The 18,156-nt window shown below is 38.4% G+C and overlaps 1 protein-coding gene across 5 annotated transcripts; it reads right to left on the bottom strand.

The window, feature by feature from the left end:
- Window positions 1–115: 115 nt before the first annotated feature.
- Window positions 116–16,170, bottom strand: rilpl1 (Rab interacting lysosomal protein-like 1). 5 transcript variants are annotated; one of them, XM_085280315.1, is made up of 10 exons: window positions 15,587–16,170; window positions 12,393–12,540; window positions 11,392–11,510; window positions 9,026–9,271; window positions 8,159–8,305; window positions 6,357–6,407; window positions 6,120–6,274; window positions 5,114–5,218; window positions 3,772–3,859; window positions 2,548–2,739 (listed from the first exon to the last, which is right to left on the bottom strand). In XM_085280315.1, exons 1-10 carry the CDS (start codon window positions 15,872–15,874, stop codon window positions 2,734–2,736), a joined length of 1,353 nt encoding a protein of 450 aa, XP_085136441.1. In that variant the 5' UTR covers window positions 15,875–16,170; the 3' UTR covers window positions 2,548–2,733. The 5 variants fall into 5 exon arrangements, with proteins under 5 accessions (XP_085136440.1, XP_085136443.1, XP_085136444.1 ...); XM_085280314.1 differs by lacking the exon at window positions 3,772–3,859 and having other exon boundaries at window positions 116–2,739; window positions 15,587–16,169; XM_085280316.1 differs by lacking the exon at window positions 2,548–2,739 and having other exon boundaries at window positions 3,766–3,859.
- Window positions 16,171–18,156: the final 1,986 nt, after the last annotated feature.

Below are 18,156 nucleotides of genomic sequence, written 5' to 3' on the forward strand. Positions count from 1 at the left end.
TCCCTTGCCCATTTCCTTTTACAATTATGAACAAATCAAACACTTGAACGTGACTGCGATCTGTTATGCAAGTTAGGAAAAACAACAACAACAAAAAAAAACACGTGCAAAAATGTCAAATATTACAGATTTTTATTACTGGTGTGACATGTTTGAATTTCATAAAGCACTGATCCATTCAATATATCTCTTAAATCTCCACTTTAATGGGCTTCATAGGAGACTCAAAGGAAAAAAATGAAGATTGGAGTAAGCACTCGGGTAGCAGTTCATTTCCCTTAAAATATTTCACTGTTTAATTCCTTCATGAATAAATTGAGCAGATCCCTTTGACTTCCAAATAACATGTAAAATATAGTTTCTCTTTAACATATCTGTGATTTAATAAAAGGGGGGAAGCTGCTTTGACACACGTCTTTAGCCTCATTTCTCAATCTTTTCATTTGCCATTCATTTATTCCACCTTCCTGGGTGAGTATAAATGAAGATAAAGTGCCACTACTGTTAACGTTTCCATGAAGGCATCAGCTGTTAAAGCACAAGCACCATCCGCAAAATAGTCTTTTTTAAAAATAAATGTAAACACACTCTTCAGCTTAATTACCATTATTTTAAACCATGCACAATCTGAGAAATAATTAATCCTTCATGACTTACACTGTTTCTAAACAGAGCCTTGATTCATGTTTAAATTTGAGGCCTTGTATAAATGATGCATATAAACACAAACGCACTGACTTCTATTTTGCACATGTGTGATGATATTAGGGGTTATTATTGCTGCTTATGCTGAATATGAATATTTTATCTAGGGAAAAAGTGCAAATGTAATGTAAGATTTAGGCTCTTACTGATGACATAATATGTATTAATTAAAATACATTTTAATTTATTTTGCTTTTATTTGAAGTGAAAGCTGCTGTATGTTTTTGTTATAAGTGATTCAAATACAATATTACACTGTCTCTTCGGGCCTATGTTTGATTATAGAAATTAAACAGAATCATATAGATGTAATTTATTATTGCCTGCTATGGTTTGGCTGGTGTTACAAAACTGCAGGTTTGCATGAGCACAGTGTGGAGCGTCACGTTTGTCACTGAAAGCATGAAATCAGACTTTATGACAAATGTAAGTTTGTATGTAAAATATTAGAGGAATTCCCATGGCACAGCTATTCTGTGTTTCACAAAAGAGAAATCTGTGTTAATTGTTAGAGAAAAGGGGCACATAAAAAGAAAAAAGCATCACAAACATAAATATATACAAATTTCTCGAACAAAATAAAGAGATACTAAGTCAAAACTATAGTGGGTGAAGAGCTTACTATGTCAAAATTATGAGACAATACATCATTATTAAGTTAATAAATTAGAATTAGATTGACTAAAAGAAAATAAAAAATTGCAGCAATGAACAAAAAGCTCAAGCTATGATTTACAACTTTTAATCTATAAAAAGATCACTAGTATTATAAAGATCTAATAAATAAAACGGGCTTGCTAAATCTTACAATTTAATTTGTAATTTGTTTAGTCAAATGCATTACATTCATTTACGGTTTTCAGATCATAAAAACAAGAAATTATTAAGTCAGGTGTTAAATTTATACTAAACCATGATGAGTGAGTAAAAAATGTAAAATAATTCATCAGTAGTAGTTGACTTAAATAAAACTGGAAAAGTTTTATAATGAACTAATTCACCATGTCAAAGCTTTTATATTACCATGAAATGATGGAATATTGCAAACATTGACTTAAAAAGTACAAATATGTGAATTAATGACTCACTAATTCAACATTAAAGCCACAATGTTGCTTATTTGGCTACATACAACATGTAGCCAACATTATAGGAGATGTCATGAAATGCTAAAATGCTTAAACCATCCTGTAATAGGATAGTAAAAACTATTATGAATGGGTAAAAATGCAAAGACAAATTGGGATTATGATGGCCAAAATCTAACTTTCACTTTACACGAGTACTTTAAATTCTCATACCCAAGTGTTTATGCATTCATTCTTTTTAGTCACAGAAACTGCTGCATTAAATATGAGAACAAAATATCTTCACACCTTCACACAGCTTTAAATTGTGACTGCATGCAACATTTAAACAGAGGCCTCAATTAGATTTCATAGAGCTGCATACTCAACTTGCAAAACGCTGGTGATGGACTGATTAGCTGCCTACTTGACAGAAATTTGAAATAACTAAATGGGATATTAAAATGTTGCTCTCATTAAAAAAACTAGTGACACTCAGGTGTGCAGTCATTTCCCCCCTTGTTTACTCCGGACCTCCGGCTCCTTATCATTTACCACCTGCCAAAAAATTCCACTTTCCACAGTCAACCTGAGTTTACCCTCTCGCCTGCACGTCAATCCTGTAAAACACTTTCAGGGATTTTTTTTTTTTTTTTAAATGGCAGAATTTGAAGTATACACAGTATTTTTTCCAAGGACATTAGATTCTTCTTGTTTCTTGCCATCTTCTCACCTCATGTACATGGTATTTCAGCTGCAGTGTGAGTTGCTAGTGTTGGTTTGGTGTGCAGTTGAATGATGGGAGTGTTAAGAGTTTTAAGTCCCATACGGTGTCTACATGTGCTGCAACGCCTCCTGGGCTTGTTCGGTGTACACGTCGTCTTTGCCTGCCCACGAGCCGAAGCCGACATCGAAATGTGCACTGCGCTGCGAGCTCCGCTGCTTGTCACGTGAGAAGAAACTAAACCTGAGACGAGAGAACGGAGAGAAGAAACAGGCGGTGGGTTACAACTCCATGTGTAGGGCTAACACTGAGTATGAGCTACATGTAAAGCAGTGTTAGAGTAATGGCAAATTTAACAGAATGCATCACAAGTGAATTATTTTAGTTTTTAATTACGACACCTCCTGTAAAATTAGTGTAAACAAATGCCTCTATGTTACACCAGTCGTTTTGTTTGGATATCTGCTCCTGACACTTAAAACTGGTTTCTCTTAATCTGAACACTTCTAATGTCAACAGGATTGTTTTCCTTTTGTCATATGTCAAGTTCTGTTGTAACCCTGATTCAAATTAACACAAAACTCTACAAACCACTTAAGGTGAAATAACTATATAGGAATTGAAGTAAATTTCTGCTCATTTAAACGTCCCCTTAATTCCAATATGTAATTTTCTTTCCAATTTAACCTTGTCAAGTGAGGTGATGTGCTGCATTCATCACTACAAAACACAGACACTATTTTTCAGCGATTTTTCCCTCATGAACCTATTACTTTCATCTCTAAAGTTCTCTGTCATTTTACCCCCTCTTACCCAGCCGCTTTTTCCTCTTCACCTGCCCTAATACACTATTGTAAAAATTCATAAATTGTAGCAGAAATTATTTCGTCATTTTCTGTAAATTGATCCGGGCAGATGATAAAATATTAAAGCATTAAAAATTAAATTAATCCCTAGCTATGATCTAAAAGCACTTTAGATCAATTTATATTGTAAATTCCACACAATCATTTTTAGTGCGCATGGTCAGTCAGGATGGTCAGTGAGGGCAAAAGTTGAGACATTAGACTACACACTATTCTGACTGGCTGATTTATTTTTTGCACGATCCTTGGTCATCTCATTCGACGAACACAATAAGACAGCCCCACAATCAGCCAATCAGAATACTACAAAGGTGCGAAAAGAAAGCAACCCCGTGGACATGCAAAGGGGGTGAAGCCTGTTAGCTGAGACAGTGATGGATTGCAAAGCCAACCAAATATAGAGTCATACAAGTGACATGAGGCGTCTGATTGGCTGTAAAGTGGGGTCATCTGGGATCAAACCAGCCGCTACCATCGGCATTATAGCGGTGAAGATCCTGTTACACAGAGGTAAAGACACGAAAACACACATACATAGGGGATGGGGGAGGACAAGGACCACATCAACCGTTGACCTCTGTCTGAACCAAACCTCATTAAAGCTCAAAAGATGTCAAGCTGAGTTTATTTTAAACCAGAGAGGAAAATAAAATTATGATATTGAATTAAAAAATACAACAAAATCCAAGAACAACTCACAGCATGTTAAAAACCAAAACACAGTGAATGCAACTTAGTTTGCACAGATAAACTGTATAAACATGCAAACTGCTGCTAATGTTGCCACCATATTGGTATAGCGACACCTCCTGATACATTTAATTAATGTCCCAAATCTTGTACTTACACTTGCTACTGTGCACACTGACAGAGCTGCCATAGAATTAATTTAAAAAAACTTAACCAGAAAGCTTGTAATAGTCTGCCACACACACTGGGGCAGCCTGGGATTGAATCATTTCTTCCTCCTGAGGCACAGCCACCTCGTATAAATAATGTAATGCATGGTAAAATACAAAGAACATGTTTTTAAATACTAAAAAATATTGTAAAAATGACCATTTATTGATATCACCCTAATCTTCTAATGTCTGTTTATTTTTTTTGGAAAACAATTGTTTTATATTTTGAATACTTTTAGTTTTACATTCATGAAAATATTTACCCTCATACAGTCACAGGACTTACAGGAATGATATGTACTCTGTATCAGAGAGCTATACAGAGACACAGATTAACAGGTAAACAATTTCATTAAAAAATTCTCAACACTAAAAAAAAGACATTCAATTAAATATTACGTTAATAAAATAGTAAAGTGTCCTACAATTAGAATACTTGGAGCTGCTTTTAGTCTTGAGTCCTTGTCACAATGTGACAGCTAATTGGAAACAACCACAGACTCCAGTTTGTACATGGCTGACAAACACAGGATAAATGTATGTTTACTTGTTAGTAGCCCAGCTACCTCTGTAAAGTAAAGTATATATAGTATATGGTATCACACGAGGGAAGCGAAGTCTAAAGCTAAAGCTGCCAGCCTGAAACAGCGTCTTGCACTGCTGCTGAAGAGACAAGAACAAGCATGTAATATGCAAATGACTGAGCATGTAGAGACCAAATAATCAACCGCTACTCACAGCATGCAAAGTTCCCATTAATCACAGGAAGCAAGGTTTTCACAGGCAAGTGTTTTCATTAGCAGATGTTACATGAGTGAGAGTATTTGTGTGAGTGTGAGCTCCACATACAGGCGTTTGATTCCCGATTCTGGCTGGGCAGAAGAGCGGGAGCGAGTCCTTAGTTCAGGGGAGGGAGAAGAAGATGGAGTTCCAATCTCCTCGTCTGCCTCATCACTACAAACACAGAGACAACCAGAATTACAGAGATCAGGATTACTTTGTCTATGAAGCACAACATATCAGGCTTTTTCACAGATGGACAAAAAGAATTAGATGTAAAAAGTGGGATTTTTTTGGAGTAAATACATTTTTAACTTAATGTGCTGGCAGAGGGATGACCAAAAGATGTGCGGAAAAAAGGGAACAAAAAATATGCTTTAGAGAATTTAAATGGGTTTTTAGTCAGATTTTAAAGCTCTGTGGCAACTTGTGTTGGTTGTGAGCAACCCTCCAAGAAAAATATTAAACAATGTCTAAAACTAAGAATACATCAAGCAATACATCTTAATTGGGAAATGCATATGGTTTCTTTATGGCTTCTTCATGCATGTCTTTTTTTCTCTTCATCATCCCACAACAAGTCATAGTAAATGTCTATCCCTTGTGGAGGGACTGAATATTTCTTTACTCAGTCCCTCCACCCATACTTATGATATAGGTGGACACCAATAACATAATTTGCCAAAGTATCATAATAATCTTACGGCCGAAAAGGCTTCACAAGCACATAAACAAAAGTCTGAAAGTTGAAGTAAAAGCAGAGATAACAGTACAAGAAACACGAGGCTAAAATATAACTGTGCTAAGTAACAGAGCATAAACATGAAAGAATATAATAATTAAACTGAAAACAACTACAAATAAGTGCAATTTTAACATATATTAATGAGGAAACAGCAACTTAAAGCACTCAGCAAGAAGCTGGCCCTGTGTGGTCTGACTGAGAAAACTAAACTTCTAAATCCTGTTGATGCTTTAAGCACACGATAAACACAGTTTTGTGCAGCTCATAAATATCTCTCTCCACAGGAGGTGGGTAATTGTCAATATTAACATGTTTAACACCTATATGTACCTTTTATAGTAGGCCAGCTCCTCCTGCAGCAGGAACACTTTGGCCTTTAGCTCATTCCGCTCATGCAGGACATCCCTCAGCTCCTGCAGAGTGAATCTGGGCCTGTTGGGGTCCTTTGGATCCAGGCCCCCTGACTCCTCCTCACACAGCGCCTCCTGCCGAGAGAAAAATACATTACACAGAGTAAACTAAACCAGAGAACAGAAGGGAAGAGGCAGGGGCGGGGAGTAAGGATACCTTAGTGAAATATTGGAACACAGCAGGCATATCTTCATCGCACATCGCCTCCTGGTGGCAAATGTTTAACTACAAGTCAGACACAGGGCCTTTTTGTTCCAATGCATTGGTTTAGTTCAGACTTCACCCCAGTCTGTGAGCTAAAATGCTGTTAGCTTTTTTAACTCAGCAAAGAGAAATTCACTTGAGTGTTAAAGGAAAACACCTGAAACACATGCTGCGGACACGAGGCACTCATGCAAAATTCTACTCTAAAATGTCTAAAATTCTCACGCTTTTCAGGATTCTGTACACAATCTCAAAGTCCAACTGGAATCACATGTTTCGTCAAACTTTTTAAACATTAGAGATTATCCGAATGTGTGTGCAAATGAATAAAAAAATGGTTTTGTGATGCGCTTTAGCTCAGCCACTCCTGACTTTGTTGTCTGCTCCAGACATTTTCAGCTCACTTGGCTGTTTCACAACTATTCTTCCCTGCATCACTTCAAACAAATTATTTTACATTTATATGTTTGTTATATATTTGTTTATATTGTCTATCTTATTACTTAATGTTTTCTTTATTTTAACCTTTGTGTACAGCGCTTTGTGACTGCCTGTCTACAAAAAAGCGCTTAATAAATAAACCTTACTTACTTACTTATATTTTTTCTTTCATTTAAAACCAAATAGTACAGATTTTTTCATGTGGTCGAACTGACAAATGCTTATTGTCTAGCAGCCCCGATGCTAAAGTGAGACCATCTTTGCATCTTGCTGGTTAATGTCAAGCAGCAACAGCAGGAAATGTTTGCATAACTTGGATAACTTGTAACCACTGATTGTACACCAAGGTGAACAGATAGGCATCTCAATAGAGTTGGGCCACCTCCTGAAGGCTGATCTCGGACATAAAACAGTCGTTTTGGAGGCTGATGAAGTGAAAAGGACCAGATGTGAGTCAGCTGTGGTCTGTGGCTTATTTTCTCATTTATCAGGGATCAAAGAGCCAGAACACACAGACCTGTTTGACTCACTGAGAGCACACAGTAGTAAAGACAATGGTGCATGTACATCTTCCACCGCAGCCGTCTAGTGTGTTTATTTGGCTCAGATTCAGTCCAGGTTCAGTGTCACCGTGAGAACAGATTTATCGGCATGTCTCCACCTTTGTTTAGCACGTCAGATGTTTCCATCAGTGTGGTGAATACTGTTGAGCGGCTAAAAAAACCTCAACCATGAGCTTTCATGTCATTAGCTGCACTAACTGGCTAGTTAGAGCTGTCATTCATTTATCATTTATGAAATTTTTCTGAATGTGTTTTAATGTGTTTCGAAACATAACATCAATTGTAGTTAATATAAAAGTCTTAAATGTAGCTACATTTAAAAAAAAAAAACATTGTAGTACTCTTGTTTTTTTATTCTTTCTTACCACTATTACAGCAGAGAAATAAAAAAGAAACACTTAATTGTAGCTTTTCCTGCTGTCTGTGTTACAATCTCAGGGTGCATGAAAGGACAGATTCAAGTGTCGTTGAAGGCTGGGCTCTTGCAGTATTCTATATTTAGAGGGGTCATGAGTGCACTTGTCCAGAAAGTCACTTAGCTGTGGAGAGGAAATCCTACTGATACTCTGTTAGCTTTCTGACACCCATGCAGAGTTGTTTCAGCACAGTCCACATGTCACAGAAATGTTAGTCTACTATCTTCCTTTGTTTATACCCACAAGGCTAATGTTCCATGGGGAGGAGTGCAGGTTTGGAGTTAGAGTCAGGACAATCACATCACTCTAGTTCCAATCAGCACATTTGCATTACCCAAAGCAACACTGCATCGTCCTCAGCATCCTCGTGTGTCTCTGGGCTGAGGGAACCACACAGAGGCCACGATACACCATCAACCCCCCCGGGTGTCAGCTCTGAGGAGCCCTCAGCCCCCACCAACACTGTAGCAATTTTACCACACTGGTGAGGCAAAAGACAGTTTGTGAGACATATAAATAAACTATTGAGTTGCTCCGAGGATTTGTGGTGCACAATCTACAGTTCAAATAAAAGATGGTGGTTTGAACAACTGCATGTGAAAATGATCAAATCTGTTATACAATGCAAACGATTTGCATAACATGCTAGTTTGTTTGCTCATTTCTCACAACAAGTCAAGAGAAGATCAAACTAAAACGTTAGCTTCACACAAAGATGGAAGCTGGGGGAAACTTCCAATAATGTTTCTTTTATTATTTTTCACCATCATTTTCTGTTCCAATGTATGTACAAATATTCCAATACCTCAGGCTTCAGACTACCCTAACTAAAGTATTTTTTCTGTGTTTGGCTCTGTATGACATTATGACAGTGGATATTCCTAATATGGTCATCTCACATTGGCCCCACCTACTTGCTAGTACAAAACTTCTGTGTTTTGTTTGCAAAGGGCAGTGAAGAAGAATTTGGGGGAATTTAGCAAAAACATCTTGTTTCACACAGAGAATGACCTGAAGGGCTTCACCAAGGCCCAGCATAAGATAGAGAAGGATTATTTAACTATATAACATACAGAGAGTCCAAAAATTAAGAAATATAGAGCTTGTGTAATAGGTCCACATTAAAGTAAGCAATGTTATCTGTACAAAAAACTAAAACGTGAAAAGAAAAAGTTATGCTCAGTTTTCCCTGTGCTGTTACCTCTGCGGGTGAAGGAGGCTGAGGTGGGGGCTCGTCCGGGTTCTGAGCAGGCAGCTCTCCTTGAAGCCGTTCCCTTAAGCGTGCCGCTTCCTGTCGAAGAGCAGCAACTTCCTGTCCCCGAGCCTGAGCACTGGCCTCCAGCTCAACCTTCTGTTCAATGAGAGCTTTCCCTTGAGCTTCTACCACAGAGATTTTATGGCGCAGGTCATGGTTGATTTTCATTAGTCGAGACTGTTGCTGCTGGAGCTGGAGAAAGAAACAGAGAGACAATGGGCTGCATGGTCTCGCGTTTCTCAGAACTGCCACACAGGAGGTAAAAGCCACCCATCAAAGGTAAGAGCACGCATTTTCAGGCAATCTGTCTGAGGAGATATTGATTGTGCTGTACTGGGTGACACACAAACCATTAGTGGGTGTCAGGGGGTTTCTAAAGCCACAGAACAAATGAACAGCTAAATTCATGGACAAGTGAAATAATATAAATGACTGAAATGGAAATTCACTGTTAATATCCTAAAATACCTGGGCCTTAGCATTTCAGAGTGACGTCTGAGTACTCAACTTCACTGTATATCTAAAGTAAGTTTCACATGTGGAAAATCTTGGACTAAAGAACATTTTGAAGTCTCACAATGCACATTATTTTTCTACCTACCCATGCGTACAAATTCACATAACTCCTGAAATGTTCAGGAACCTTTACATATCAGCCTTTACTTGGCTGATATGTTTCCTGTTTTGAATGTTCAACTGTAGTATCACATACTATCACATAGTTCTGTGTTGTGTCTTATCTGCCTATCCAAGTTTTTTTTCTTCAGATCTCTAGTAGCTATTTTGGTGTCTCATCTGTCCTCTGCTGTCTCCCATCCTGCTCACAGTAAACAGGAAGGTTATGACAACAAAAACTGTTCCCTAAACTGTATTTTTTTGTCATAATTAGATCATTAACCCATGTTAATTATCATTTTACTACACACATAAGCACATGTCTTGGTATCAGTCTTATCTATGATGTTGTATACAGCTGTATTCACAAGCTAAAGTGTGAGCTGCTGATATTTATGTTAGTAATGGTTTAGTTTTCTGACAAAGATTTGGAAAACCAGTAGATCAATAGTAGATTAGCTGACTTGCTAAAGAATCTTCTTCATCGACATCCTGAACTTGAGGCCACAGCATTTTTACGTTCCCTTTATCCACCACCTCATCCAGGACTCATCCATCCTTTTTAAAAATACTTCCATATTCATAGCAGAGCTATGGCCAAAGGCCAAAAGATGAGTTGTGTAACCTCTTCTGTAACATGTATAACCTCTCTCGCTCTGAGAGAACCAAAAACCTGCATATTTGCATTTTGCACCAGCACATTCTGGGGGTGTTTAATGCATGACTGGAATGACAGATCAACAGATCCGGGGCTCTTTTTTTTTTTTTTTTTTTACAAAAAATCTGAAGCTTTGATGCCTATGGTGACACGTCAAAATGTCTGCTGTGAAAAAGGTTTTATTGAACCTGACATTAAAAAACTGGCTCTGCTGTTATTTTCTGGAAAGCCATCTTGTGAAATTTTACATGTTTATTGGAGAAATTTTAGTCCTCTATGTCAGCTTCTGACTCGTTGACCTTTTCCAGATCTATGGCCATGTCTTCAATTTGCCACACAATCCAGACTGGTCTGTAGTGATGTCCTTTGCATGACCTTTACTCTGGCTTGTTCACACTACACTGTCGCATTTAGGTGGGGTCTCTTTGTTATCTGAAACCTAATCTATACAAAAGAAATACTCACAGGCAAACAAAACACATCAAACACCCTTCATCTGATAATGTGAGACTTTGTAAATTATACATGTAGGCTATTTGTTTTTGAGACTTGTATGATCCACTTCAAAGGTTTGTAAAATCAAGATAAAGAAGTTAAATTATTTGAGACTTTGCAGAAATTATTTACGAAAATAAACAAATACTTTGCACATTTCCAGGGTTTCTTAGCCTATGTTGAGGTGGGAAGCTAGAACTTGAAGGTAGGGAACTTGGGCACTCTGATAAAATAATCTTAAGAAACAAAAGTCTGATCAATGATTGGAAAACTAATTTGTTACAATCTATTTTTAGCTATTTTTAAATAGATGCTCGGAAGACCCATTCTATCCCTGAACTTTTTTTTTTTTTACCTTTTTTTAAACATTAAAACACTGGCAGCAAATATGTCTGCTTAATACTGAGCCAAAACATTTGCTGCTCGATCTAACCAGGCCTCTCTTATATTTAAAATATAGAAAATATCTGAATTCTTTATAATTCACACAAGAAGAAAAAAAACAGCCTCTTCTCATTGAGGCACCGAGTTTTTGTGTCCTTACTGCTTCTATGTCCTCGTTTTTTAGAGTCAGTTCACGGTCCTTGGCTCGAATCTCATCTCTCTGCTTGTCCACCACTTCTTTGAGCTTCTTCATCACCTGCCTCTCCCTTTCTGACATACCTGGAAATCGGTGACAGAGGGGGGAAAAATTGTCAGCCATAAAAATAAACAGGACAAATAGATTTTTCATCTGGGCTGACAGGCAGACGTGAGCTTTGATTTGTGTGTGAGGCTGGCAGGTGTGCTTGTACACTGAAGCTGGTCTGTGCGTCAGGGTGACTGTGGCCTCTGTGTGAGACCACGGAGAAGCCTCTGACGCAGGGATGAGACTGGCTCACCATTAACACAGAGAAGGCTCCCTTTGTTTGTGTTTGTATCTGAGTGTGGTACTGCGTGCACAGCAGAGAGAGAGAGGGACACACACATGAGAAACGTATCGAGGGCAAACGGACAAGTTTCGGGGCGCACACGGCAGAAACTTTAACTGAATTTCCAGGAAAATCAGCAAAAGACAAGCTGTTTCATGCTCTGCTGTGATGTAAACATTACTAGGTATTAGCAGGTTTTGAGTGGTAGCATGCAGACTCCCAACACTGAAGCAGGAGTCTGTTATTTGGAATTATTATCAGGAACATGCTCACAGTGTTAGTAAAAAAAAATTACCCATGCACATGTTTCAGAAATCCGACAGTAACTGCAAAGCTCTTTGTAGGAACAATGCATAACCACACTTTCCCTGAAAAGTGACAAGCCTACTCAATGAGCCTACTTTTGACTCGATTCAATCTTGGTCTCAAAGATTTGCGTAGAGGGCAGTAACATTTCTACACACATATTAGTGAATAACACATAATAATGTTTTAAAGCAACTGACTTGTAAGTCATTCACATTCTCAGTCACTTGTAAACTGGTGTGTATCATGAAAAACACACATACAAACACATTTTCTTTTTCTTTTAAGCTAGACAGTACTTTTCTTAGATGGAGCTCCACATCCTCACCCTCATGCCTCTGCAGCTCCTCCTCGCTCATGGGGTCTTTCATGGACATATTGGTGAGAAGGGTTTTGTTCTCTTCCTGCAGCTGAGCAATCTGGGAGAGCAAATCCTGAGCTTCTCCCCTCCACACATCCTCCACCAGCTCCAACTCCTGCACTCAGACACATACACACAAACTGTTATACTGTACATGTATCATTACCGATCACGTTTGTTATGGCTCGGTAAAACTAGAGTTAAAAAATCGGACTGAAGGCCTCATTGCATTGAGGTTTTTTTGCTGCCTGACTGCAAGGTGATTGTACATAAAAGCAATATTACCAAGCACTTATGTACAGACCTGCTTCCCTGGTTCAAAGAAACCATTTTAAAGCCAACAAGCAATTTCACTGCAAACATTCGCAATAATTTTGGTTGTGTAATGGGAGGATCAATGCATTGCTCCACTTTGGTCCTGACTATCTCAACAACAACTGGATGGACATAGTTTCTACGAGCATTTATGGTGCCCAGACCGGCATTACAAAACAAAACTGGCACTGCTGTGGTCTTCTGAGTTTTTCCTCTTTGTGGTTTATGCGCATGTGTAAGAAAAAGAAATCTCAACATCTCTAACTTTCAGAATTTACTGCAGTAATTTGCTTTTAAAGAACACAATTGTCATATCAAAGAGTAATGCGTTAATGACAAAAGCCTATAAAACACAATCGAATTGACTTGCTTTAAATTGTGGAAAATTTTTGGCAGATACTAAAAACGAAACATCTTCCTCAAGTCAGTCACTCAGACCCTAGATGATTCATATAGCAACTGGAAAACCAGGAACAAACAGGAAACAGGAAGCATGAGTCATTCTGTTCATATTGTCAAAGCAGCCACATTAACAAGAATGCATAATTTGCTGTTTGTACTTCATTTTTCCAGTTTACCTGTGAATGAATAGGCAAACATCACTATTACTTTGAAAGTGTGATGCATGTTTTTCAAATGTGATTCCATATTTAAATGTTTATTTTCAATTATATCAGAGGTGACTGTATCCGAATCGTTGTTGAACAGCTAGTTAGGATTCTGAGCAAAAGTAAGAGTTGCAGTCATCAACAAGAGAGAATTTTAAAGACTTTTTAAGGATTGTAAACATGCAAAATTTGACACGTTGGTCGCTACCATGGTGAAGGTACCACGGCAGGCTACGCAGACTGTTCACGGGAGGAGTGGAAATGACGGATTCTGTGGACATGTGCCATTTCACACTGCTCCGAGGCCTGCTGGAATCAGTTTCATTGATTTTAGTGGGAGCATGTGCACTACACATGGGCAACATATGCTACATGTTCAGTCATTGGGTTCATGACAAAAACAAAACAAAAAACCTACACAAAGTTTTATTATTATATACACTGCTGCACAACTCTTACATTAGATTTTATATACACAAAAGAAAACTGTGCACGGAGCCAATAAACACTACACCGCATATTTTCACTGTGGATGTGAACTTTTCATTTCCATGTGAAAACTGTGCTGGCTTCAAATGGCCTGTGAGTTGCAGCACAAACAGCCTTCTCCGCTTTATCACGGTCACGAGACAGTTAATATGTGAACCACTGGCTCAGTCACTGTCACGAGAAACTGACACTAACTTTTTTTATAGCACTGAGCAGTCTGAGTGTCCGGCTTATTTCAAACCCCAAACACAGGGTCTCCTTTTAGATTCACAAAGATGGAAAATAAATGAAAACATTTAAAGCTCGATGCTTTAATGCACTGCATTTAGATTTTACTTGACCATTTCATAATACTTTACATTTAGATTCCAAAGGGAAATGTACTTTTTACCCAGTTCCTTTATGTCTGTCAGCTATAGCTACTTTCAGATTATATACAAATATATAATTGCCTTATAAAATACAGCATGTGGTTAAGGATGATTTTTTTCCTTTCATGGTGTATGAATACATTTTTACTCCATAAATTGTTTTTAGTGGTTCTTGAACCATTGGAAAAAGAAACCCATTCCTAGACATTTCTAAAGTTTACCCAACTCCTACACCAATGAATATGAATTAATAATTTATACTCACCTCACTACCACACTGGATGAATCTATATCTAGATTTAGAATAAGTACTATCTGTATGTAAAGTCATTTCAACCACTGGAGCTCCACCTCAACCAACTTCAGTCACAGACTGTGCTTGATGATACTACGTACAGCCACACTGTGACACTGTATTCATACTGTAGTGATTTTTCAATCAAAGTAAGCCTCGCCCCAAACCTGATTTGTCGATTTTACTTTAAATATGACTAGAATTTACTAAATTAACATCGTATGTTATTAAATGAGACTTGAAAAGGCAATTCAGATCATAAGTTCACAAAGTAAGTGTTTGCCAAGATTATAAATCATGTCAGAAACAGGATCACTTTATCGTAGACTTCTTTCTAATCTAACTTCCGTTTGAAACCAGAGTCACTTCCCCCGCTATCTATTTAAAAAAGTAAAGGTTTAGAAATTTCACCTCCTGCTTCACTTCTTAGAGCTTATGTCCAGCTTTTATTCTGACTGAAACACAAAAATGCTACTTACTATGGCTGCAGCTATGATGTTTTAATTTTTTGACCATTTTGTGCATTTCTATTTAGTGTTATACATTAATAATGTGCACTAAAAGCATTTTATACATGTTTTACTTTCAGTACTTGCTTTTATTTAAATATAATGAAAAAAATACTCTTTTAGCAGGGCATCCTTCCTGTTATAGGATTTTTACTTAAGTAATTGTTACCACTATCCACGTGCCTTGTAATGCTTTTTGTCGATATTTTACTGTTTGTTGTTTTCTTGTTTTTTCTATGGTTGAGTGCAAAATATTACTATACAACATTGACTGTAATGGATCATATTAATACTCTGTGTACGTGTAGGGGTGTTGTTGTTGTTCAACTTGTTTAACATCCAAAACTTTATTGTGCCTGATTCGTTTTAGAGCAGAGTGACACTTTGACTCTGATCACATTATAAATGCAGGACATTTTACTGTGGTATTAGTATTGTCCTAGGAAGACGATCTGAACACGTCCTACACGGATCAAAAACATAGTCTGACAGTCACTGACAAATTAAATCTTGACTTCCACTTTTATTCTGTATAGCAGAGAGTGATTGGCTCTGTGGCTGTGCAGTGTGAGACCTTTCTATGCTTCTTCTCCTTCTCCAGCCGGTCTATGCGCTCCAGACGCAGCTTGTCCAGCTCCAGCCTCAGCTCTTCGGTCTCCGGGCTGATGCTGCTGCGGCTCACCATCACCTCCAGGATCTCCAGGACCCGCACCACTTTGGGCATGAGCCTAGACAGAGCCTCGCAGCCATACTGGTCTATGATCCGCTCAAACTCCTGCCCCACCACTGCGGCGATGTCATACACGTCCATCACCGTGAGGTCAGCCACATTTTTCTCCAGGGCCGACCCGAAGTCCTCCATGTCGAGATAGTTTGTCCCTCCCCGGTTTCCTATTATGTTCCCTTCGCCGCAACAAACTTCCTCCCCCGTGAAGAACAAGCCTGCTAAGTTACGCTTTATGTCCTCAGCTTGATAAGCGGTGTCCAGAGACTCCTTAAAGCAGCATATAACACTGGAACTACTGCATATCCATCACTAGCGGCTCAGTCCAGCCTTCCGTTTGATTTTTTTGAGATACATATCGCCTAAGTGCCATCGCTGTCCCGCCGGAGCTGCGGTGCCCTGTAAGCTAGCAGCTACCACTGTCAACCACTACAAAAGTAAACTTCACAATTTCGGCAGCACGTTTCAAAATAAAACCCGCAAGGAGAAAGATATTCCAACCTCTTCTCATATATTCATAATTGAGATGTTTTAACTAATGCAAAGCAAAGCAATGTGCTTTTTAACAAATAAAAACAAGATTCCAAAACGTTACTTTTAAGTAAAGATGGAAAAACCATTTAATTCTATTCTTATACAACGAAAAGTAAAGGCTCATTCATTGAAGGAACATTAGAAGCACACTTATCGACTCCTGTATATCAAAATAAGCCCTTCCAAAATTAAATAGCTTCCAGCTGAACACGAAGAAACAACTGCTATGATTTTATGGTCAAAACATCTGTGTATGGTGTTGAAGAAAGATCAACAGAATTTTAACACGGGGCCGAGTCAGCCTTTCAGGTAATACCTGAAGGCGACGCCTTAAGAACATCTTATTTCCTGGCAAAAGGGGGAGTATCTTGAGGGAGTGTGTGTAAGGCTAAAATTAAATATGAAACACTGAAAGCGCCTACCTTAGAAAATTTCAACATACCCCGAAGTAAAACGTGGTGGAACGCTGATATATTTTGCATCACCATGTCACTAGTAACGTCATCCCTTTTTGCATGTGCTGTTCATGAGGGCCATGACCTAGTGTATCCACTGCTGTTCCTATGGAGATCAATAGTCTTATCTCAGTGGACAAAACAATAATTTAACAGTGCAGCAGGTTTGTGCAGAGTACCAGTTGTGAATACACTGTTACCTTGTACCGTTTATTAGTGCTTTTATTTTAAATATGATGAAGTCGAACGCCGGTTGCCTTTCCCTAACTTTACTTCCTGTTTGGTCCCTGCGTGAATCACAGTGGCTACTTCCATAGTGGTGAGGTTGCAGTTTGTATTGCGCATGACTGAAATAAGAGACGGACGAGGTCGCTGTGTGAATATATTACAGCACGAAGAGACGATTAACGCCTAAAACAACGCATTACTCTTCAACTAAACCGAATAAAGTGTGCTTTATGGAGGGGGGTAATCCAAGTCTACATAGAGTCTTTGAACATTTAATGAATCCAGAAATAACAGAACTGCATTCATATTTACTGATGTCATATTATATGAATTGTAACACTGGGTTATAATAACAATTATAGGAACAATGATATATAAAGGAATATTTCTAAATGTTAACAAAGAAGGAAAGAGAAGTTTAGGGCTTTGAGAATTTTACTGTTCATAAACCAGCAATCTAAACATTTAGATTTGTAAATTTTGTGTCAACAAATCTTTTGACAAATCGTCCCAGCTTTACTTTACACCTGACACTCATACTGAAGTCAGTTAGATGTATATATGAAGATCTTGCTGTGAGGCAGCAGTGCTAACCAACGTGCTGCCCACTTCTACAAATAAAACATTTTTACTCAGCTGTGCAATGTAGTTTGTAGTTTTTCAGCGTAAGTGTTTGAAAAGAAGAATAGCTGTCTGTGGGGGGAAATTAGCTGAGGCTAAGAAGGATGTGTGTTGTGCGGAAAGAGTTAGAGAACTGGATTAACTCTGTTACTTGAGGGCTTGAGTGGCTGAGGACCAGGAAGGGTCATTGTGCAGGTAGGGACATTTCTGGAAAGTCCTTCACCTTATAGGTGATAGATTCTGGTGGTAAGCAGCTGATGGTGAACTCAGATTTCCTCAGAGCAACATGAGGAGAACAGGAGAGGTTTTGCATGGCTTGGCACAGACTGGCAACAAGGTAACAAAGTTAGTCAATGACAAGCAGAGACATAGCAAAGACAATCTGGCAGAGATCTGCTACACCATCCAGCCCCCAGGTATGAGAAGGACAATCTGAGCAGAACTCCGCCCACAGGCAAACCCACAGAGCCCACTTCCACCTAGAACTCAAAGCGACTTTTACAAAGTGAGAGAGGAACAGAAAATAAACACAAAAACATCAGACCCTGTACAGACCATGACAACTATGTTGAGAAATGAGGG

This window comes from Mchenga conophoros, linkage group LG7, assembly GCF_057382185.1.
Source record: "Mchenga conophoros isolate Kocher_MC1m ecotype Shallow Benthic linkage group LG7, M_conophoros_male_GT1.1, whole genome shotgun sequence".
Taxonomy (NCBI): Eukaryota; Metazoa; Chordata; class Actinopteri; order Cichliformes; family Cichlidae; genus Mchenga; species Mchenga conophoros.

Bases quoted from the DNA above. Each gene is read 5' to 3' on its own strand.
- rilpl1 (XM_085280314.1), bottom strand. From the start codon at position 15,874: ATGGAGGACTTCGGGTCGGCCCTGGAGAAAAATGTGGCTGACCTCACG. The intron at 8,306-9,025 runs GTAACAGCACAG...TTGCCTCACCAG, and splicing joins AGCCTCCTTCACCCGCAGAG to TGTGGTAAAATTGCTACAGT. The intron at 2,740-5,113 runs GTATGTGGAGCT...CTCTCGTCTCAG, and splicing joins GAATCGGGAATCAAACGCCT to GTTTAGTTTCTTCTCACGTG.